A 19473-nucleotide genomic window follows, 5' to 3' on the forward strand; every position below is an offset into this window, starting at 1 on the left:
TAAGGTGAAGGTCATTAAGATAATCTAATAGTAAACACATTGCTTCCTGTTGAATTCAGAGGTATAGTAGAAATACCAGCATTTTTGGTTTCAAGGCTCATTCTGACAGGACTAAACTTGTAACCTGACACTTAGACTATCCCTAAAAGAGGATCCTATGGCAGAATTTTTAGAGGAGATATTGTTTTAGTACTGAGAGTAAGAATAAGAACACAAGTACAATGAAGAATACAAAGTATGCATGTTACTGTGATTTTAGTTTTATCAGTTTTCCATGTAATCCAAGAAATTAAAGTCAGGAGAGGACATCTCCTATGCAGTTGCCTTCCCTTGTACTGCATTTTCTTGAAGCATTTCTTTCTCTTTTTTTGTTAAACTCAGACATGATTAGCTGTTGAATCTTCTAAACTAAATAAAAGCAGTAATTCATAGCATGGCAAATAAATACTGAGTCATGATACCAGAGCAGTCAAATCTCTGGAAAGCAGGCCTGCCATTCAGAAGGACCTTGTTGATAGACTGGAGAAATGGGCTGATGGGAACCTCATGAAGTTCAACAAAAGCAAATATGGGATGCAATAACCCCATGCAACAGTACAGCTTGTGGGCCAACCACATACTGGGCTGTGTTAGCAAGAGGTTAGCCAGCAGGTCAAGGGAAATAATGCTTCCCCGTTATTTGGCACTTGTGAGACCGCATCTGGAATCTGTGTCCAATTTTGTGCTCCCAAGTACAAGAAGGACTTTGACACACTGAAGCAAGTCTGGCAGAGGGTCATCAAGAAGTTTAGGGGGCTGGAGCACCTGACATATGACGAAAGGCTGGGAGGCTAGAGCTTGTTCAGCCTGAAAAAGAGAGGCTAAAGGGAAATTTTATTGCTGTCTACAACTGACTAATGGCAGGATACGGAGGAGATGGAGCCAGACCCTGCTTGAATGTGCATGGTAAAGGACAGAATTTAGACTAATACGTAATAGGAAAAAAAAAAAATTCTGATCAAAGCTTGAAACTGAGAGGTTGAGGAAGTCTCCAACTTTGGAGATACTCCAAACTTGACTGGTCAAGGTCCTGAGCCACTTGATCTAACTGGACCTCTTTTGAGCAGAGAGTCGAACTAGAGATCTCTGGAAAGGTCGCAACCTTTTTCTGGTGTAAATTATTCTGCCATTCTATAATTCTGCACTGAAGTTTCCCATTTCAGATATTAAAATGGCAGGTGGGGTTGAAATAGAAGAGCTTTTATAAAACACATAGATGATAAACCGTCTCAAATTTCTAAAAACTGTTTAAAAATCTAGGTAGTGTATAATTGGACTTTCCAGCTTCTGCACTTTCTGTAATCTGTAACTGCTGGTATTTCCTGGAATAGACGTTTTATGTATACAAGGAACAGGGTTTTCTGTCTTTCATTTTGTCTCAGTCATTGTGGTTTATTTTATCTATAAAGTTGCTTGCTGTATTCTTCCGTAAGAATACGATCTGGCTGCTGTGCAAAATTGCGCCCGGTGAGAGCTTCACACATGTGTCACAGCTATGGAATCAGAAGCAGTACGATTTAAGCATCTTAAGTGTCTGTTGAAATGGTAAAGTAATATAATTAAGCTCTACATGTCGCAAAATGGGAGATGCATCCTTACCCAATCCACTAGAAAACGGACACACAACATTCCTAACAGAACAGCACGAGTAATAAGTTGGCATAGTTTATGATCACTACACAAGGTAGCGTGTTTCCATTTGTATGTTTTGCCCCTCAAGCTTTAAATTTTGTCTCCTCTCTTTTCTTCCATTTTGCTCTACCATCTTTGATTAAAACTGAGGATACCCAGACAGTTCTACACTTGCATTAAATGAATCAGAAAAGGTTATTTGAATTTGGATACTCAGGAAAAACGTAACAGTTCTCATTTTCAGATAGCTACCTTACATAGAGTCCTCATGGAATGAACATGCAGAGTTTAATCTTACAGATATTCTTGAGATCAGCATTTGACCCTTTTAATAATCTGGGGTTCACTTTTAGCTAACTTTAACGTGGCAAAAATTAGGCATTGCTGCCGCTTTGGCTTGACAAAGTACATCCACAACTAGACCTAGATTTTCAAGGAAGACAAGACCATCATGCTATCACTAGAAAAAATACTGATTTTGCATAGAGAATTAATTTTAGAAATTGATTTATGTGAATTCAGTAAGATCTTTATCAAGCGGGGGGCCCACAGGTTTTATTTTTGAGCAAAAAAAAAAATATTCTTCACAGTTGAATGTGCGGATTTATGACTTAAGATGTAGCTCTTGTAACTTTTGCATGCAGGTGGTGGCAGGCTTTTAGAATTTCTTTGGCATAATGGTATCTGTATCATGTACGCTATACTTTCGGTGTTCTAAAAGAGATTTCTTTAAAGTCAATGGCAAGAAAGTGATGTAAAGTGGTAATACAAAAAAATACATAAAGATGCATATATTTTATTGTCAAATAAATCTTAAAGATTTTTTCCAGACTCTCTTTTTTGAGTGCCACGTGTAAGGGGCAAAGATACGGACTCCTTGGTAGCAGCGTTAAGTGCTGTTGAAACTTTGCCTCTGGAACTTCGGAAGCAATCATTAAATTTGGTTTTCCATTTGATCAAATGAAAGAAGGACGGGTAGTCTCTGTCAGAGGGCTGGATTTTATTTCCCAAGGCTAACAGCCATTTCCAGGACTTTGTCAGACCTACTAAGAGTTTTTTCTACCATTGTCAGATGGTATTATTTAAAATCAGTTCATCCACTTGTGTGGGATTCATATCCTATATCATACAGTGACTCTGACAAGAAGATGCTTTTACTAGGAGTGTTATTCAAAGCACTGTTGATTTTCTCAGGCTGCAGACATCTGCAGAAAAAGCTTGTAGAACATACAGCATCTGGTATCGTGTCCTAGCTCCTTACACAGACCATATCAAACGGCTTAGAAACAGAACACATACTCTACATCCGCTTGGAAATAATTTTTTTTATGTTTATTGTAGATGTATTAGCTGTCAGCTCATATCATCAGCTAATTATTTTATATCTGAAATTGTAATAGCATTCTCAGATGTACTGAACTCAGGCAGATTTCCAGCTACTAATCACACCCTTCTTAAAATGGGAGTTAACTCTTGATGTACCCCAAGGCTGGAGGTCTGATTTCTAGTTCCAGTATTTAAAGAAATATATTAGTGAGATGACTGCTGTGTCTGCTAACCTTGTTACCCTGAATTGCATTTTAAAGAAAGAGACAAAAATGCTGAAGAGACACTGGCATCTTTGAGAAATGCTAGATCTGACTCTAAAAATGTCAGAAAGATTCAGAAAGCCTGAGGAAGCCAAGCAACCACCAATGAAGAGTAAATTTTCTCCAACAGCATATATGATGGCATGAGAATCTACAGCAACTTCTAACAGTGCAGTCAAGTAATTGATGCCAAACTGTGGTTGTTAGTGGTGCTACACTATCAGCACCTTGAATACTAGACTTCAACCTTCAAAGCTGTGTTTCAAAGTCTTGTTATTAAAGGTGTTGTTCTTTGCATCCCAATTATGTTAAATCGTTAAGTATAGTATATTGAACTGAAGACATTTTTCCATTATTCTCTAAGGAGGGCTATGTGATTTTTTTAGTTTTTCTTTTTTTCATAGATCTTTGATGCACCTTGCCACCCCTCCACCTCCCAAAAAAACCCTAACCCTTCCATTTTGGTCAGTCTGAACCACCAAGAAAATCTAAACAGAAAGAGAGACATCCTTAGAAATGTGGCATTTCCAAAATTAAATTATTTTCATTTTCAGGTTAAATTTACAAAGCTGTCAGTGCCCAGCAATAAGAATATCAGCTTGAACTATTATATATTCATGTAATACAGTCAATATCTTTATAGCTGATTTTGAACAGGAATTCGAGCCATGCCTTCCTTTTCGGGAGATTATCCTGGTAGTAGGTTTCTGGGATATCTCTCGCTAAGCTCTTGAATTCAAAGCTTTCTACCTTTTAAAATCATTTGACCAACTGTAGAAGAAAAGTAGAATAAAAAAAAGAATTCTTTATATATTTTCTTTTGGTAAGTGACTGAAAATTTTGCACGTCGAATTGAACAGTGCTAACATCTTTGGAAGGTATTGTTTTCATTGCAAGCAATTTTAAGAATGTGCACAGGGAATAGTCTCTTGTTAAATTTATTTCTGTAACAGGCTGGATGAATGAATACTATGTTCAAAAGCTATTATTAATGCAGCATAACATTTTGTGTATCATCGGGCACTGCAAATTAAGAAGATTGAAAGTAAAATTCCCCAAACTAGTCCTTTTTGTTTGTGTCTTACAGTCGGAATACTCTGTATCGCTTTTAATTGCTGATTTGAAATAAACAGTGGCTTCTGTCTTATGATGGGACTCAGAGGAGCTGTGCTGATTTAGAGGAACTGAAAATCCGAGCAGTTAGTTTACTAGTTCATAATTAAATTTACAAATCAGGTTACATTTAAATGAATTATTTTTGAGTGATTTTAAAATGACACATTTCTACAATGTACAATTACAATGAAGACTGGTGTTGCTGCTTTGAATTATTATGGTATTATTATGGCAATTCAGAAATATTTCAAAATATTTTCTAATTATGCATATCTCTCCAAATCAGATAAAATTAAGTAAAGCTTTTTCTTGAAAGAAATGTTTTAAAATGCTCCTAGTAACTCAGAATACTGTACCTCAAACTTCATAATAATTTATAATTCTGATGCAATGGTAAATTTGATTTTTGTGGGTATGTGATTTAGATTAATTTAGATTTACACCCAAAAAGAAAAGTCCAATAACTGCATATTTAGACGGTGCGTCAAAATACCTTTTTTTGGAACTAAAACTAGCATCCAATATGCAGCTTAATTTAAGAATTAGTGCTACATTATTAAGTGTAGCTGAGAATTTCAGAGGTCATTGACATACAGCATTCAGATACTTTCTGAGCGATATAAAGGTCTTCACTGAATTATGTCTTGTTGCAAACTAAAGGTGTTTTAAAATAATTGCACACATCTAATATTGAACAGTGGAAGAGTGCTGTAGGATTTAGCTGAGATAGTGTTAACATTAGCTCATTACATCAATATTTGCAAGATTCAGATTCTCAAGGCTTGTTTCTTTGGAAAGCTGCATATATTCATTATCAGTTTAAACCATCAGTATAAGAACCGCCTTTGTCTTGGAAATATAAATAAAGCCTTGTCAGTAGAAGATGAAGACTCTTTACCACTTTACCGGTGATGGGGATGTATAACAAAGGCTGTAGGAGTCTGAAATTTCAGCTGAACGTATTACTTTCATGGCATGTCCTATACTAAAAAACTTATAAATATTTCAGAAAAAATGTTTCTTCTAATGTGTTGTTTTAAATTCTATATTACTTAAGCAAATATTTAAATATTATATTAGTTTTTCTGCATACTTGACATGAATATAATTCTACCTTCCTGCCAAGTATGTCAAAACCCAAATTCACTTTCATTTGCCAGGGTAAATGTTTATTTTGTTTTCCCACATAATGTGCTCTTTAAAGTGTCACCAGGATACCAAATCTGATTGCTTTTTAATAGAGACACGGTGGGGGTTTTTTGCTTTCATTAGGAAACAGGATAAACTATCAGTAAAGCTTATGGTAATGAATCCATATACAGTAGATGCTCTTTGCTTTCCTTCCCCTCATCTCAGCATTGAAAAAAAGAAAATCCCATCAAAACTATTGTAAAGGTACCTTCTTTTTTATAAATGTGTGAAGGGCCTATGGTAGAAATGGGTGTCGAGGGGCAATCGGTATTGCAGAGCAAGAGACCAGGACATGTAGGACCCATTTCTTCTGTTAAAGGCAAGGTAAGCTATGGTGGCTTGACAAGGCTCCGCAAACCAACTTTGTGCTTTGTTTTGCCGTGAAATGGCTGAGGTTATCTAAGATAGAATTCACCGGTAAGTCACGGTTAAGAAACTGTGGTTTCACTAGTACAGAACATCCACATTTCATATACTAAAAGCTGCCTGCATATGTTTGCATAGTTTTTCACAAGACAATTAGTTTCACTTTGACTTTCAGCCTTGAAAGTCTTGAAGTATTCCTCCCATCTTAATCGAATGAGCAGTCTGGCAAATTTTGTTCGCAACTTAAAATTTTGAATTTTCTGCTTTTAAATGATGTATCACTAAAGTTTCGCCTAAACGTTTTAGTTCTACTTCTTACACAAATTGAAATGTAATTGGTTTAAGTATTATTGTGAAAGTTTTATGCAATTCAGAAATACATTTTTTGAGATTTCCCTTTTTTTTTGCGGAGAAGGGAATGGGGATGTTTAATAAGAGAACTCCTGTAGTGGCTTTGGATGGTGGTGATTGTTTTGAATTAACGACAGCATATGTTTCTTTGGGTTTATGTAAACGCTTAATAATTTTGTGGTATATTTATCAATAGGCATGGTGTAAGGGACTGACTAAATAGTTTGTTCCAAATTAGCCAAATTAGCTGATGGTTCAAATTAACTTAATTCCAAACACTAAATCATTTTGTTAAATCCTGGAATCTTCACGTTTTCCTTTTCCTCTCTAACATTAGAAAGAGAAAAGAGAAAGTAGAGAACAAGAGAAGCGTTTGCCGATTAAATAAACTGCCTTTGGGAAAATAATCTTTTTATGATTCTATTTCTCATATATATAGTGGAGATAATGCTCACAAGGATACTATGAAGATAAATTTGCTCGTATTTAAAGAAATTAAGAAACAATAAGAATAGCAGCATAGCAAATTTGTCATAGTTAAATAAATAGCAAGTGTCACACAGTCATTAACATTTGACTGATGAAATATTCACGCTGGGCCAAATGCTGTTCTCAGCGTCGTGAATGAAGTCCTAATTGAAAAAAAAATCCTAATGCTTTTATTCAAAGCCTTTCAATTCAGACTGTGATTTTTAGGGTCTCCTTATTCTTCATACCTGGGCACATTGTGCAGGTTTGATTTGGCTTTTTTCTCCCCCAGCCTGTGCAAGCCGGCTATACACGGCTAGCGTGCGGCGTGGCGTCACTGCGCACCGACTTTGCACCGGTTTAGTATCAATGCAGACGACCGCATAACCTTTGCAACAATTGTGAAATGAGCCTTAAAACGGGATTAATTCAGCCTTCGTTTGCACTCGGTCATGCTCAAATGGCAAATTAGTAGCAGAACCCAGGTAGGAGGTTTGAATATTGAAGTGCTGTTCTTTTTCCGCTCGGGAAGCCTGGGCTATTCAAGAGGCAGCAGGCAGCCAAATTCAGCCTGGGAGGCTGAGAGAGTCGTCTCCCTTATCACTTATTTTGAGCTTAAAGAGAAATGTACTCTGTCCTTATGAAAACACATGCAGATTATATGTAATGCATACCGGTCACTGTTTTTCTGAGGGAAGCATTTCCTTTTTAACTCAGTGTGTGACTCACTTATTTCCTAAATTTCGTGATGTGATTTTTATCTGGAGTTCCATGTCTGGCAATTATCAAATTAGAAAGGCTTTTCCAAAAGAATAAAAATCCAACCACAGAATTAGACTCAGTGGCGTAAATGCCACAAGTTGCATGTGAAACGTCTATATGCACACTTCTTGGGTTAAGGAAGCAAGAATCCATTTCTGAATACCACTCTGTATTGTTCTCTGATTATAGTGGACAGAAAAAGTTTTCTAACAGAAAAAGTTAATTCAAGCAACTGCGCACTCTCCAGTCGCATGCCGAGGAGAGCACATCTATGTACACGTAGTACCATGTATTTTAATTTTAATTAATTTTAATTACTTTTAATTAATTATTTTTAACCCTTTCCTTATAGACGTTTATGAATGCACTTCTTACACAAATTCTTCATAGAAGTTGCTGGATTTGGATTTGTTGTGGAAAATGGCTAAGCTAAACTGTTTTACTCATTTTTGGAGTTACTAAGTTATGTGACTTAATGAATTAGTGGCCTTCCTTTCAAAAACCAGATCAGTATCTTGTGCTAGGTGCATCCCACAGCTTATAATCTCCCAGTTTGCATTAACAAAGTGTCTGTATGGCTAAAGGGGGAAGTTCTCAGCTGGCAACCAGACAGCTATTTCACAGAATCACACAGAATCACTAAGGTTGGAAAAGACCTGTGAGATCATCAAGTCCAACCATCAACCCAACACCACCATGCCCACTAAACCATGTCCCGCAGTGCCACGTCCACACGTTCCTTGAACACCTCCAGTGATGGTGGCTCCACCACCTCCCTGGGCAGCCTCTTCCAATGCTTCACCACTCTCTCAGTGAAGAAATTTTTCCTAATAAGAAATTTTTCCTAATTTCTATCAGTCACCTACATTCCTGTGTCTACAGGGAGAAGGGCACATCCAGAGGTGACACATTCTCTTACCACAGCTGGAATAGGTGTGATCAGCCTATAGAAGTGCCTCTCTTTTCCCATTGATGATAAAGGGTGACTAGATTACACTAAAACACCCAACGTTGTATGAGGTGAGTCCTAGCCTAAGAGTCAATGCTGTAATGACTTCATGAAAGAACCCAGCCAGCTTAGCAGCAGCTGGAGTTCTCCTCTCTAGACCCATGCTGGCCTGTTTTTATTCCAAAATACTTTTATAGAGAGAGTCTAAGTTGGATTTCTAATCTGCAGGTAGGAGCACATAGAGAAAAGGCTGGTTTAGGATCTGTGTCCATTTTGCGAGCTCATTTTTCTTCTTTCTTTTGACAAGAGGGTGGTAACCATCTATACTAGGTGCAAGCTTAAGTTAGGAGAGATGTTGGTGGGGTGAGATCCTACAGCTATTGAAGTTAATGGAAGCTTTGCTGGGGACGCTACAGAACCAGGATTTCATCTATGGGTTGTAAGACTGAATGCAGACTTAAGAAGTGGATTGCTATAGTGCACACCAAATTACTTCTGCATATAGCAAAAACTTTGTGTCATGAATTCCTTATTTGTGTATGTACATTCTGCCATTATTTTGAAAGTCACGCTTTTTTTTTTAAAATAGTTTTTCAAGAAACAACATCACTGAAAAAAACATTTTTAATTATAAACCTTTTTCATTCCACTCTGATTGAAAGAGCATCACCTGCCAAGGATGTGCCTATTGCAGTACTTGTGAATCTCCTGCGCAGAATGGTAATTTCTTGTGCGGGATGGAGCTATCCCAAAGAATGGCAGATACCGCGAGAATTGGGCGGAAATGAATATAAGACAAGACAAGTCTGTTTTACTAAGGGTAAAGGAAAAGACAGAATTCTAATATTGACAAATAAGATAACAGGAGTAAAATGAATATGTATTGTTCGTATGGCCTGAAACTTCTTCAAGTTTCTCCTAGTCAAAATTTTCCTTTGTTGCCTTACGCTCCTCCATTTACTCTGGAGCTCGAGAGGATTATCCAGGAGGGCATTTCACAGTGCCTGTCAGCAGGCCTGATTCCTGAAGAGTTACAGAGATATGCCTTACAGGATAATGAAGTTTATCACAGGTATTGCTTACTAGTATGTACCTTGGGTTCACTTTGCTTTCCTTTCTTTTCAACATAAAGAGGGTAAGAACTATACTCTCGAGGACTTCCTCCTCCTTCATTTCTCATTTAACATAAGGAAAACTCTCAAATGTATTTTCAGAAGCATATCCTGATGCTGGCTCTTAACAGGACAGACTTTTATGATGCAAGTTTTTTTAATTAGGTTTGTTCTTTTGCTTGCATTTACCATTTAAAGCCAGTGAACAAGAGGGCTGGTCCCTAGCTGTTCCCAAACTTATCCGCTGTTCAGTTTAACTAGCTTTACTGGGTGTATTGCTTAACAAGTTGTGGCTGTAAAGTGAAGAATTCTGGACACGTAATTGAGTGAATAAATAGACTGTGTCTGGAAATTGAGTTTCACTGAAGCTAACTGTGTGTGGGATCCATCTCCCATGGGTGAACTTTGGATTGAAACAACCCCCCTTGGACCAGGAGGAGCAGGACTGGATCCTCCAACCCTCTTCTACACCCAGGGTGGTGAGCAAGCAGGCGAGGTGTGTTGTGCCTGTACCATTCCAAGCCAACCTCCATCCAAGACCATAAACAGCCTTTGAGCAAAACACACTCCATGAGTTCTGGACCACAGGACCAAACAGCACATCAGCCTAGCACGGGAGGGATTTCAGTGGAGTGGAAGGAGGGCAGTTTCAGGGAGTCAGATTATTTCTAAGGCAACTCTTTAGTTATTCAGTGCTAAATCACCTATCCTGGATGCAAGTGGCTGTACCTAAATTGGGTTCAAAACCAACTATCTGCAAATAACAATGGGGGAGAATAATATGAGGGTGAGGCGGTACTTGAGGGTTTTTTGAGATGACACGTAATATAATAACCAGAAGAAATTTGCATGGAATCCAGTATAAATATTAAGTAAATACACATTTCTAAGCTGTCTGTCCTTTTATTTATCCATCTATCCATATCTCTAGTCATAAAGCTAAAAGAAATATTTAAAAAATTTCTCATGGCTCACAATATTTTGCTTACAAGTGAGCCCATGTAATTATTGTATTATTGTTAAACCGAGTGCGATGGCTGATTTTGACTGCAAATAAGAGAAAAAATGTAAAAGTCATTCTGCAAAAGGAACTGTTCTGCCGCTTGTATCTCCCAGACAATGAGTGACACCTATTTTGATGACCGAAAGCTTAACTTGTGAGATGCTAAAGCTGTTTATATTAACCTCATCTCTGAATTGATACAGAGTCAGGATAAGTGTTCAGAAGAGTGCTATACAGAAGACATAAAGGTATCCTAATATTAACCTGATATGTAAAGTTTTTGATGTACAGCCAGATGGAAACCACAGAAAGGTGGTTCAGTGTTCTCAACCAGAAAAGTGAGGGAAGGTCAGTCGTCTTAATATATTAATAAATCCCACATAACTTTTTAAGTTTGGTAGCATAGTTTATCCAAAATTATTTTATGTTTTTTGGAAAGCACTGGTAGAAGATAGCCATAAATTTAAAACACAGTTTTGCAAAATTCATGATGATACTTGTTATAGCAGAAAAAAATATTTTTCTGTAGAAATCAAAGGTATTCCATGAAATGGAAATATTTCGTTTGCAGGTTCCAGCTCCACATTTCAGACTAGCAGTAATAAATTTAGACAAGGAATTTGGATATGATATGGAGCTGATTCAAATAAATACAGTATGTGTAGATTTTGCATATGTTCAAGGGCAAAGTATTACAGGGGCAGTGAGTCCCTATCAGGAGGTCAGTTTTATTTATTCCTTAAGCAATGAGATCATGACTGCTGGGAATCAATCCATTCATTTTGTTATTGTCTGTGCAATTTCATTTGCTTTCTTTCTTCATAATTCCCTTGAAATTTTTACATAATCTTAAATAGTCTTGCCAGCTCCCTTCCCCCTACTTATCTGTGCATACTTTGTTAGATTACATTTTACATACTTTGAGGAAGATGAATGGAATTAACAAACACCCGGGGTACAAAGCGGCCTTTGTATATACTTGCATTGCTTTGAGATCAGAGCAGGAACCAAATTTACTGAGTCATTCTTTAGTCTTGGCTTTTGCTTAGCCCTAAAATGGCAATTGCCCAACTGGTGATGGTGTGCTTCACTCATCACTCATTGGATTCATCTTGCTTTTCTGAGGATGTCTGTACTGTGGACATGTAGACCTAAGCCAGTGTCCCTAGGGCTCCATTGCTGATGTCCGCAGTTGATGAACCTCAGACAAATTCATGGATGTGATTCATCTGACCTATTTTAAACATATAGTTTAGGATGAAGTTGCTCTCTAAAAATGCCTATTATCTTTTTTACAATAAATGGACTTTAGGTGACTAATTAGGATACTGCAGATGTCTAACTAGGTCAAGTGAATCCCATTGTCAGTCCCTGGACCGAAAATCAGCATTTTTTTAATAATGAAAAATTAGAATTGTCTTTAAAATGTCTATTTTGATTTTTATTTGTCATCATCCACAGCTTCCTTTCATGTCATTTTCAGTTGTATATCCTTAGCATCTCCATAACAGTTAAGATTTTTTAAGCTTCTCAAGGTCTTAAGCGATGTTTATTCGGGGGGAGTGGGGTTAATAATATTGTAGAGAAAAAAGCAAAACTATTTTTACTGTGTGAAAATACGTTAAAATTGGGAACATCTTGGTCTGCCAGAAAAAGACCTCATGTTTTCTTCTAATATTGGGAACTTTGTACTAAACACATGAGCACATCAAATACATCAAAGGCCTCAAGTTTGCAGTGCAGACTTGTTCAGATTAATGGTTACTGCAGAATGTATGGTATGTTCTGTAAGAGGTGGGTAAAAATGATAAAAATTCCCTGTTCGTCTGTACTTTATAGCCAAATCAAGTATTACATTACAAAAGCTATTGATCTTTCCCCAAGTGGCATTTTTATTTTCTGTATAAAACTCTGAGTAAGCTTAATCTTTGAAAATGCTTACTCTTAAAACCCTTTTTTTCTTTGCTTACTAATTCAAGTGATTCTCAGAAGAGTAAATACGTTTTTCCTTTATGTAACAAAAATCTTCAGATAGTGATAATCCTCAGATAACTTCAAGATACAGAAGACTGAAAACGTGTTTTCAGCATATCTTGTAAGCTCTGCAATATTGAGCTACCTTGTGCTTTATTTCTCAAATGATTTTTTTTTTTTTTTTAAATCTAGGTAATTTTTGACTTACAACCAGACAGCTGTCAGGGACAGCATACAGCACCCTGTTATTCTCTAGTATAAATAAGAAAATTTTATTTGTCATACTCTTTTAGTAATATCAGCCATTGCAGGGCAACTTTGTTTTTTCTCTAGGGTAGTCACCTAGCTCCTTTGAAGCTGTGATAGGTACACAACGAAGAGGTCTTTAGCAAAGGAAATCAGGAAATCACGCCACAATATGAATATGCAAGCAGTTTGGGAAGCCAACATCTTCATCATTAACATTGTTGCCAAACACAGGGGCGTCCAGCCACACTGCGTACGTTTTTCAAATGTTCCAACTTAGCAGCTACTCGGCACATTTCCTTCAGACACGAAATAGTTGGTAAGCAAGTTAACATTTGGCCTCTTGCCTTCCCCCCACACAAAGAGCTTTGTATGTCAAGTGTGAAAGCTTTAAAATGGAATCAAAATAAGATTATTTTTCACCCTGGATGGTAGGTGACAGCATACAACTCTCTACCTTTTCTTTCCTTTCCCTTTTTGGTCTTCGTTTTTAGTTCTTCATGCTGAAAGAAAGATATAATGCAACACATTTTTGGAAGACGAAGCATACACTTACTGTGCCAGGTCCTATCTACTGCATCCTTCAGCATGTTCCAAGGAAAGCATGCAAAGTATTTTAACTCTGCTGTACGCCACATAACTCAGCTTCTTAACTGCTTAGAGTGACTGGTACTACTCTAGAAAGAGTAAAAACTCTATCTTTTTAATTATTTGGATAATCCAGTGGGGCAGTGTCATCGATGTCATTTATTGTATCTGGTTTCAAGCTGAGATTGCTTCAAGGTGGTGTGTCATTAGGGGGTTCAATGTTTCTTCATGTAGGAAAGATTCCCAGCAAACTTGCTTTTATACTGATGAAAGAGGACTTCAGTCCTGTTGGAGTGACTTGCTACTCCTTCCCAGACAGAATTTGGAAAATTTCACTTGTATACAATTGAACTTGTTTCTTCGTTAAAACGTCCTGTCTCATTTCTTGTTTTCAGGAAAAAATATTTGAAAAGTAAAGACTGTGAAAAAGAGCAAGTGGGTATTTAAAAGAAAGCATTACTTACAGGTTATAGCATTTTCACACACTTTCTGTGACTTCCCAAACACTGAATGCTGTTTCCTTTAAACTCTTTTGGCCCGGAGTAACACTGTGTTCACAATAATGTGCTCACTCTTTCTTCTCCCTTTTTATCCCATGTTATTGATTCATTTTGAGTTTATGGAAAAATAGACCTTAGAAATGTAGAGATAAGGGAACATTAAATTTTTCCAAAACAGGGATGATGTAAGAGAAATTAATTACTGTTTATAATCTTGAGAAGTGAAGAGGAAAGATGATCTGCTGTTGTCTTGTGCTTCGCTGTTTTCTTAAAGATGATATACCTATGCTATCCATCTGTTTATTTCTCCTGCATTTGCTGGTTATTTATAGACTATTCTAAAACTGGTAGGACTGATGGAATGGCTATCCCTATCCCCTGAACTGTGAGTTTCCATGCCATGATGTGGATTTTTTTGTTAAAGTGTATTGGGAAGAAAATAGAGCTCAATTATTTATGAGAAAAGGTATTTTATTTGGTGGTGTTTTAGAGCATCACTCTAGAAGCCACCTTTAAGAAAGACTTCTTTTAGAAAGGAGAATTGAAGGGAGAAAGCAATTTTATTTCACAGATATGTGGGTAATTTTACTACATAAAACATATTAATACAGAGAAGAAGTGTAAGTATTCATTTAGTATCTAAGAACAAAACTAACTCCAGTGTTTAGACAACTGCTGTAGACAATTTGTAGAGAGAAATGAAGTCCCTATTGGAAAAATCCCTCAGCAGCACCTTTCTTTTAATAAACCTTTGATTAGTATTTTTTCGTTTCTTGTAAAGAAGCTTGCAATGTTTTGGTAGTGAACATACTGTGAGGCTTATTGACCAGCCTTTGACAGCATGCATTTTCAGAGCTCTATAGTGTATTTGCTGAGACCAGTCATTGCTACATCATTTAATTTAACATAACTGCTCTTGGGATTAATCTGGTTTTGCAGTTTCCATACTACATTATGAGATGCCTGTAAAAGTTAAAGTATCCTTGTTAAATTTCTAGATGTCTTTTTTAATTTGTCACCTCAGGTAGGACTTTGAAGCGTACCTCCTCCTGTTAGCGTTTCATGTCATTTTGCTTTCCTGTGCCTTCCTTGTTGTTGCGAAGCGTTTTAAATCCCTGGAACTGCTGGATGTGAAGGGTAATAGCCAATGGCTTGTCGTATAGGTGGCAACAGGTGAAAACTGAATATCCCGGGGACTGATACTGGGGCCCATATTGTTCAATATCTTCATCAACAATGTGGACACAAAAAATGTGGGCAAAGATACAAAATGCACATTCTGCAAATCTGTTGATGACAGTCAGTTAAGAGTGGCTGGTGCTCTGATTGATGGAGCTTCAGTCCAGACAGGTCTTGAAAACCTTGAGAGCTGAACCAACAGAAACTTCACTGACTTTCTGCGTCTGGGACAGGGTAACCCCATGCATCAGTACAGGCTGGATACCAGCTGTCTGGGTAGCAGCCCTTCTGGGAAGAACCTGGGGGGTGATAATGAACATCAAGTTGAACGTGAGTCAACAGTTTGGTCTCATCATATTAAAGCAAAACTCACAGTTTTGCAGGAATGTGGCTGGCAGACTGAAGGAAGTTGTCATGCCCTTCTACTTGGTGCTGTTGAGCCAAATCTGGAACACTACATCCAGGTTTGGGTCCTTCAGTTCCACGAAAATGCTGAGAAACTGGAAAGGTTTAGCTGAAAGCTACTGAGAGCTGAGGGCCCTGGAGCACATGTCCTGTCGGAAGATGCTGAGAGAGATTAATTAGTTTTACCTAATCTGAAGAAGAGGAGGCTGAAGGGTGGTTAGATAGCAGCCTACAACTGCTGAAGGACAGTAACAAAAATGATAGAGTCAAACCTTTCTTAGTATTGATGGGTAGAATACAGAAGGTCAAGAACCACAAATTGTTGCTTGGCAGGTTCAAGTAGGACATTAGAAATCCTTTTGGCTCGTGGAACACTGGAGCAGGTTACCCAGAGGAGACATAAAATCTCTGTCCTTGGAGGTTTTCAAGGCTTAGCTGGAGAAAGCCATAGTGACTTCATCTAGTGTTGGCAATAGTCCTCTTTTAAGATGGAGGTTGGGCTAGAGACCTCCAGAGGGAGGGTTGTTGGACGGAGATCTCCAGCAACAGTTCTGCGAGCCTGCACATTTCCATGTGTAAAATTTCAAGAAAATTTTGTCGTACTTAGAGAAGCTCAGTCTATTTGATCACCCACCTAAAGTTAAATTATTTCAGTATTACCTGGGTGTGCCCAACTAGTAATTTCTAACAAAGACACAAATGATTGCAGAATTTAAAACATACTGCATAAAAAGTTAGCATTTTAAATTATTTGAAGAAGTTATCTCTTAATATGTGAAAAATTTAAACCCGAATTAGATGCCTTTCTAAAACATATAGTGAAATTACACAAGAAATTCTAGGACTGCCATTTCTAGGATGTATTATGTGAGAAGTGTCCTGTGCTATGCAGAAGTTTAGATTAGATGATCCTGGTGGTGCCTTCTGTCTTCAAAAGTATGACTGAATTAATTCAGAGGCAAAACAGATCTCTGTTATGATTATGCTAGATGAGGATTGAAGTTATGGCATGTATCATGACGTTTATTTTTAAAGGATACAAAATCAGTCTAGACTTACTTAATATCTTGATGGAATAGATTGGCTGAAAATTTTTACTTATCTGAAATGGCAGCTCCAAAAAATGTAGTCAAGATGCCAGCAGCATGCACAGGAGAAGAACTGAAAAATGCTTAAGCAGAACATTTTCTGTCCTGGTGACTAAAAGTCAAAATACAGTAGAAATGATTGACTGGGTAGAGAAGAGAAGAAAGAAGGAATATCCAGGTATGTTCCTGGACAATTAGTCCTTCAGTTCACAACTAAATTGAACATGTTGGCTGTCAAAAATATCTCATGTTTGGTGGATTGGACTGTCACAGAAGAGTGACCTAAAAGGCAGAGAATAGAGGAAGAAACTCTATTTGAAGTACTGATTTCTTTTTTGATTTTGTTTTCTGATTTGAGAAACCGCTAAGACCAAATGCTGGTTGTATAGCCTGTCTCCAAATACTCTTTATCAGCAGCCCTTTTGTTTTCCATTAAATCTGATTAAAGAACTCGGCAATTTCAATTTTATCAGATGTAAAAGTGCTCGGGGAGTCAGAGCGAAATTTGTGTGTGTGTGTTTTCTTTCTTTGTTTTTGTCTTTAATGCAAACACACCTGTACTTTACCTTCTTCGTGCATGGTTTCTTGAGCTGTATGGACTCACTGCAGAAGTAAAGCCTCGGTGCCATCAGCCACTCCTGATACTGCTTTGTATTCTTAGTTACAGTTCTGCTCTTACCAAGTGCAATGATTTATTCATTGAGTTATTGTTTGGAAGATAGTTATATTCCTTTCCTCGATGTTTAAGACAGTCTACTTTCCTTGTTTGAGAGACTTGAGTAAGCTGTCTGCTTCTGAAGAGGATAATCGTTCTCTTTAATCTAATGACCGCTTCCTGCCTCCGATACATGAAGGATTTAATCTCTTCTAGAGACCAGATCCCTACCTTGTGAAAATCAACCCTGCTCTGTTGAAGTAAACAACACTCAAACACGAGCTCAAACCTAACCATGAATTTCAGTGCTGCTTCAACCACGATTCAATTATGGCATAGTATGTATGTGGAGGGGAGGATGTGCGTAATGTTTATGGTTTTGTACCTTGGCTTTTTTGAGATACAGTCTTTTGGTTTACACTGGACTCTGTGTGAAGTACATTCTTAAATCCAGTAGTGAACATTTTAAGCTGTTTTTCTTGAATGAACTCTAAGTCAGTCTAATTTCCTCTCTTCTCCTGTAGGTGTTCAGAAGTATAAAAAACCAAGCATAGATTAACAGTAAAAAAAAGTAAGAAACAGGCACATTTAGCACTTAATTATTACAGTATATTGAATGTCTGTGTGGGAAGGGGCTCTTCAATGCTCCGCTCTGTCTGGTACATCTTCAATGTGATGGAATTTATTCATTTCACTACTGCTCACGCTCCCGTTTTAAAAGCACATAGGTTCAGTTCTGCTTAGTGCAGAACACGTTGGCCTCAGTCCAGGAGAACATTTTACTTGTCTGGTCATCTGTAAACACGCAAGCAGACTACTCATGTGCTTCAATTGAAACGTGCACCTCGGTCAGGGCAAAAGTGCTCAGCACCTTTCCTGACTCAGCCCTCGTCACTGTCGTAGGTGAGCGGTGTGCAAGCAGATTTTTAAAATAAGAATTGACAGGCTCCGCTGAGTAATTTAACTCACAAGGCTAATAACCAATCTGTGGTTTATATTTCTCCATCTTAACTTCTTCAATGTATGTTTTATTTGGGGGGGTTACTTCAAGGTTATGGCAGGGGCGCTTTGCTGTTATAATTTCTGTTGTGGAATGCAGTTCTTTTTGGACTAAGGTACATCATGTACTTCTACTCTTTTGTCAGAGAGCAGAAAGACAAACACGAATGATGGACTCAGTCCAGTATGCAGAATTTTGTGAAAGTCGGCAATTGAGTTTTTGTAAGTATTATAATGGCTGCACTGTATTAAGATGTTCAATTATTATTTCATGTAATAGAGAACACAGCAGAACCTCATGGTTTTTTAAAGCACTTTTATTTCATCCGCAATAATAAAACTCGAAATTCTTTCTCCGCATAACTCCTGGGAACAGTTAATTTAGCATAGTTTCAGGCTGTCAGACAGAGTATTTTATTTGAAAATTTCCCAAGCTTTCTATGTGCTCAAATACTGTGCTGGTGGGGACGACTGCAAAGATAGAACTGGTAAAGAGTTAATGGATTAAAACACCCATGCTTGCCTGAAGTCTGTCATGGTGGTGTTATAGTCAGCGTATTAGTAACGTTTCATGGTTGCAGGTTTTTCGGAATGCATCTAAAATTAGAGAAGAGCAGCAAGTTTTGCTTTTATTTCCCTATCCACAGAGACACAAAGAACTTACTAAAGAGGCTTTTCTATTTTAAGCTGTAAGCTCCTGCTGTGGAATTTATTCAACATTAGCCAAATTCATCAGTATACGCCATTCCAACACTAATAACATGATGACAGAATTAGGGCTTTACTAGCACTGAAAACCAACTTACTAGAAGTACTTGCGGGCCACAACTATAATGAGCTGTAAATTAATGGGCTTGATCATGTAGCAAAACATCATTACAGAAGCGGTTAAGTGATGACTAAGGTTTTAGGTCAAATGTCAGAGAAAGTGAGGTGAAGGAGCCAGTAAAAATCATGACAAAACAGCACATGATCCTGCAACACAGACTTGAACACAATGGTGTCTTTAAATGCGAGACCTTATCTTGTTCTTCCTTTTAAATTCGAAGAAAGAGTGACTCATTTATGGCGAATAAATGACACATTTGAAACACTGTTCTCTATCAGCGAATGTCAGCAAATGTTGGAAAACATGTTTTGTAAGCATTTCTTTTCCTAATTCAATATGTTTTGTAAGCTTAGTTATAATTTGGCATCACACATCTGTGAGCCATTAGATAAATGATACTTCAGATTAGGGTGACTTCAGCAAATGAGGGGT

General features: G+C 37.5%; 1 protein-coding gene across 1 annotated transcript in view; it reads left to right on the forward strand.

The window, feature by feature from the left end:
• Positions 1-19473, forward strand: part of SUPT3H (SPT3 homolog, SAGA and STAGA complex component) — a 43395-nt gene that overhangs the window by 13275 nt on the left and 10647 nt on the right. Inside the window, exon 4 of the mRNA XM_059831921.1 lies at positions 18359-18434. Within this exon, the coding sequence (XP_059687904.1) occupies positions 18359-18434 (76 nt within the window). The remainder of the gene's footprint in view (positions 1-18358; positions 18435-19473) is intronic.

This window comes from Gavia stellata, chromosome 2 (assembly GCF_030936135.1).
Source record: "Gavia stellata isolate bGavSte3 chromosome 2, bGavSte3.hap2, whole genome shotgun sequence".
NCBI classification, from domain to species: Eukaryota; Metazoa; Chordata; class Aves; order Gaviiformes; family Gaviidae; genus Gavia; species Gavia stellata.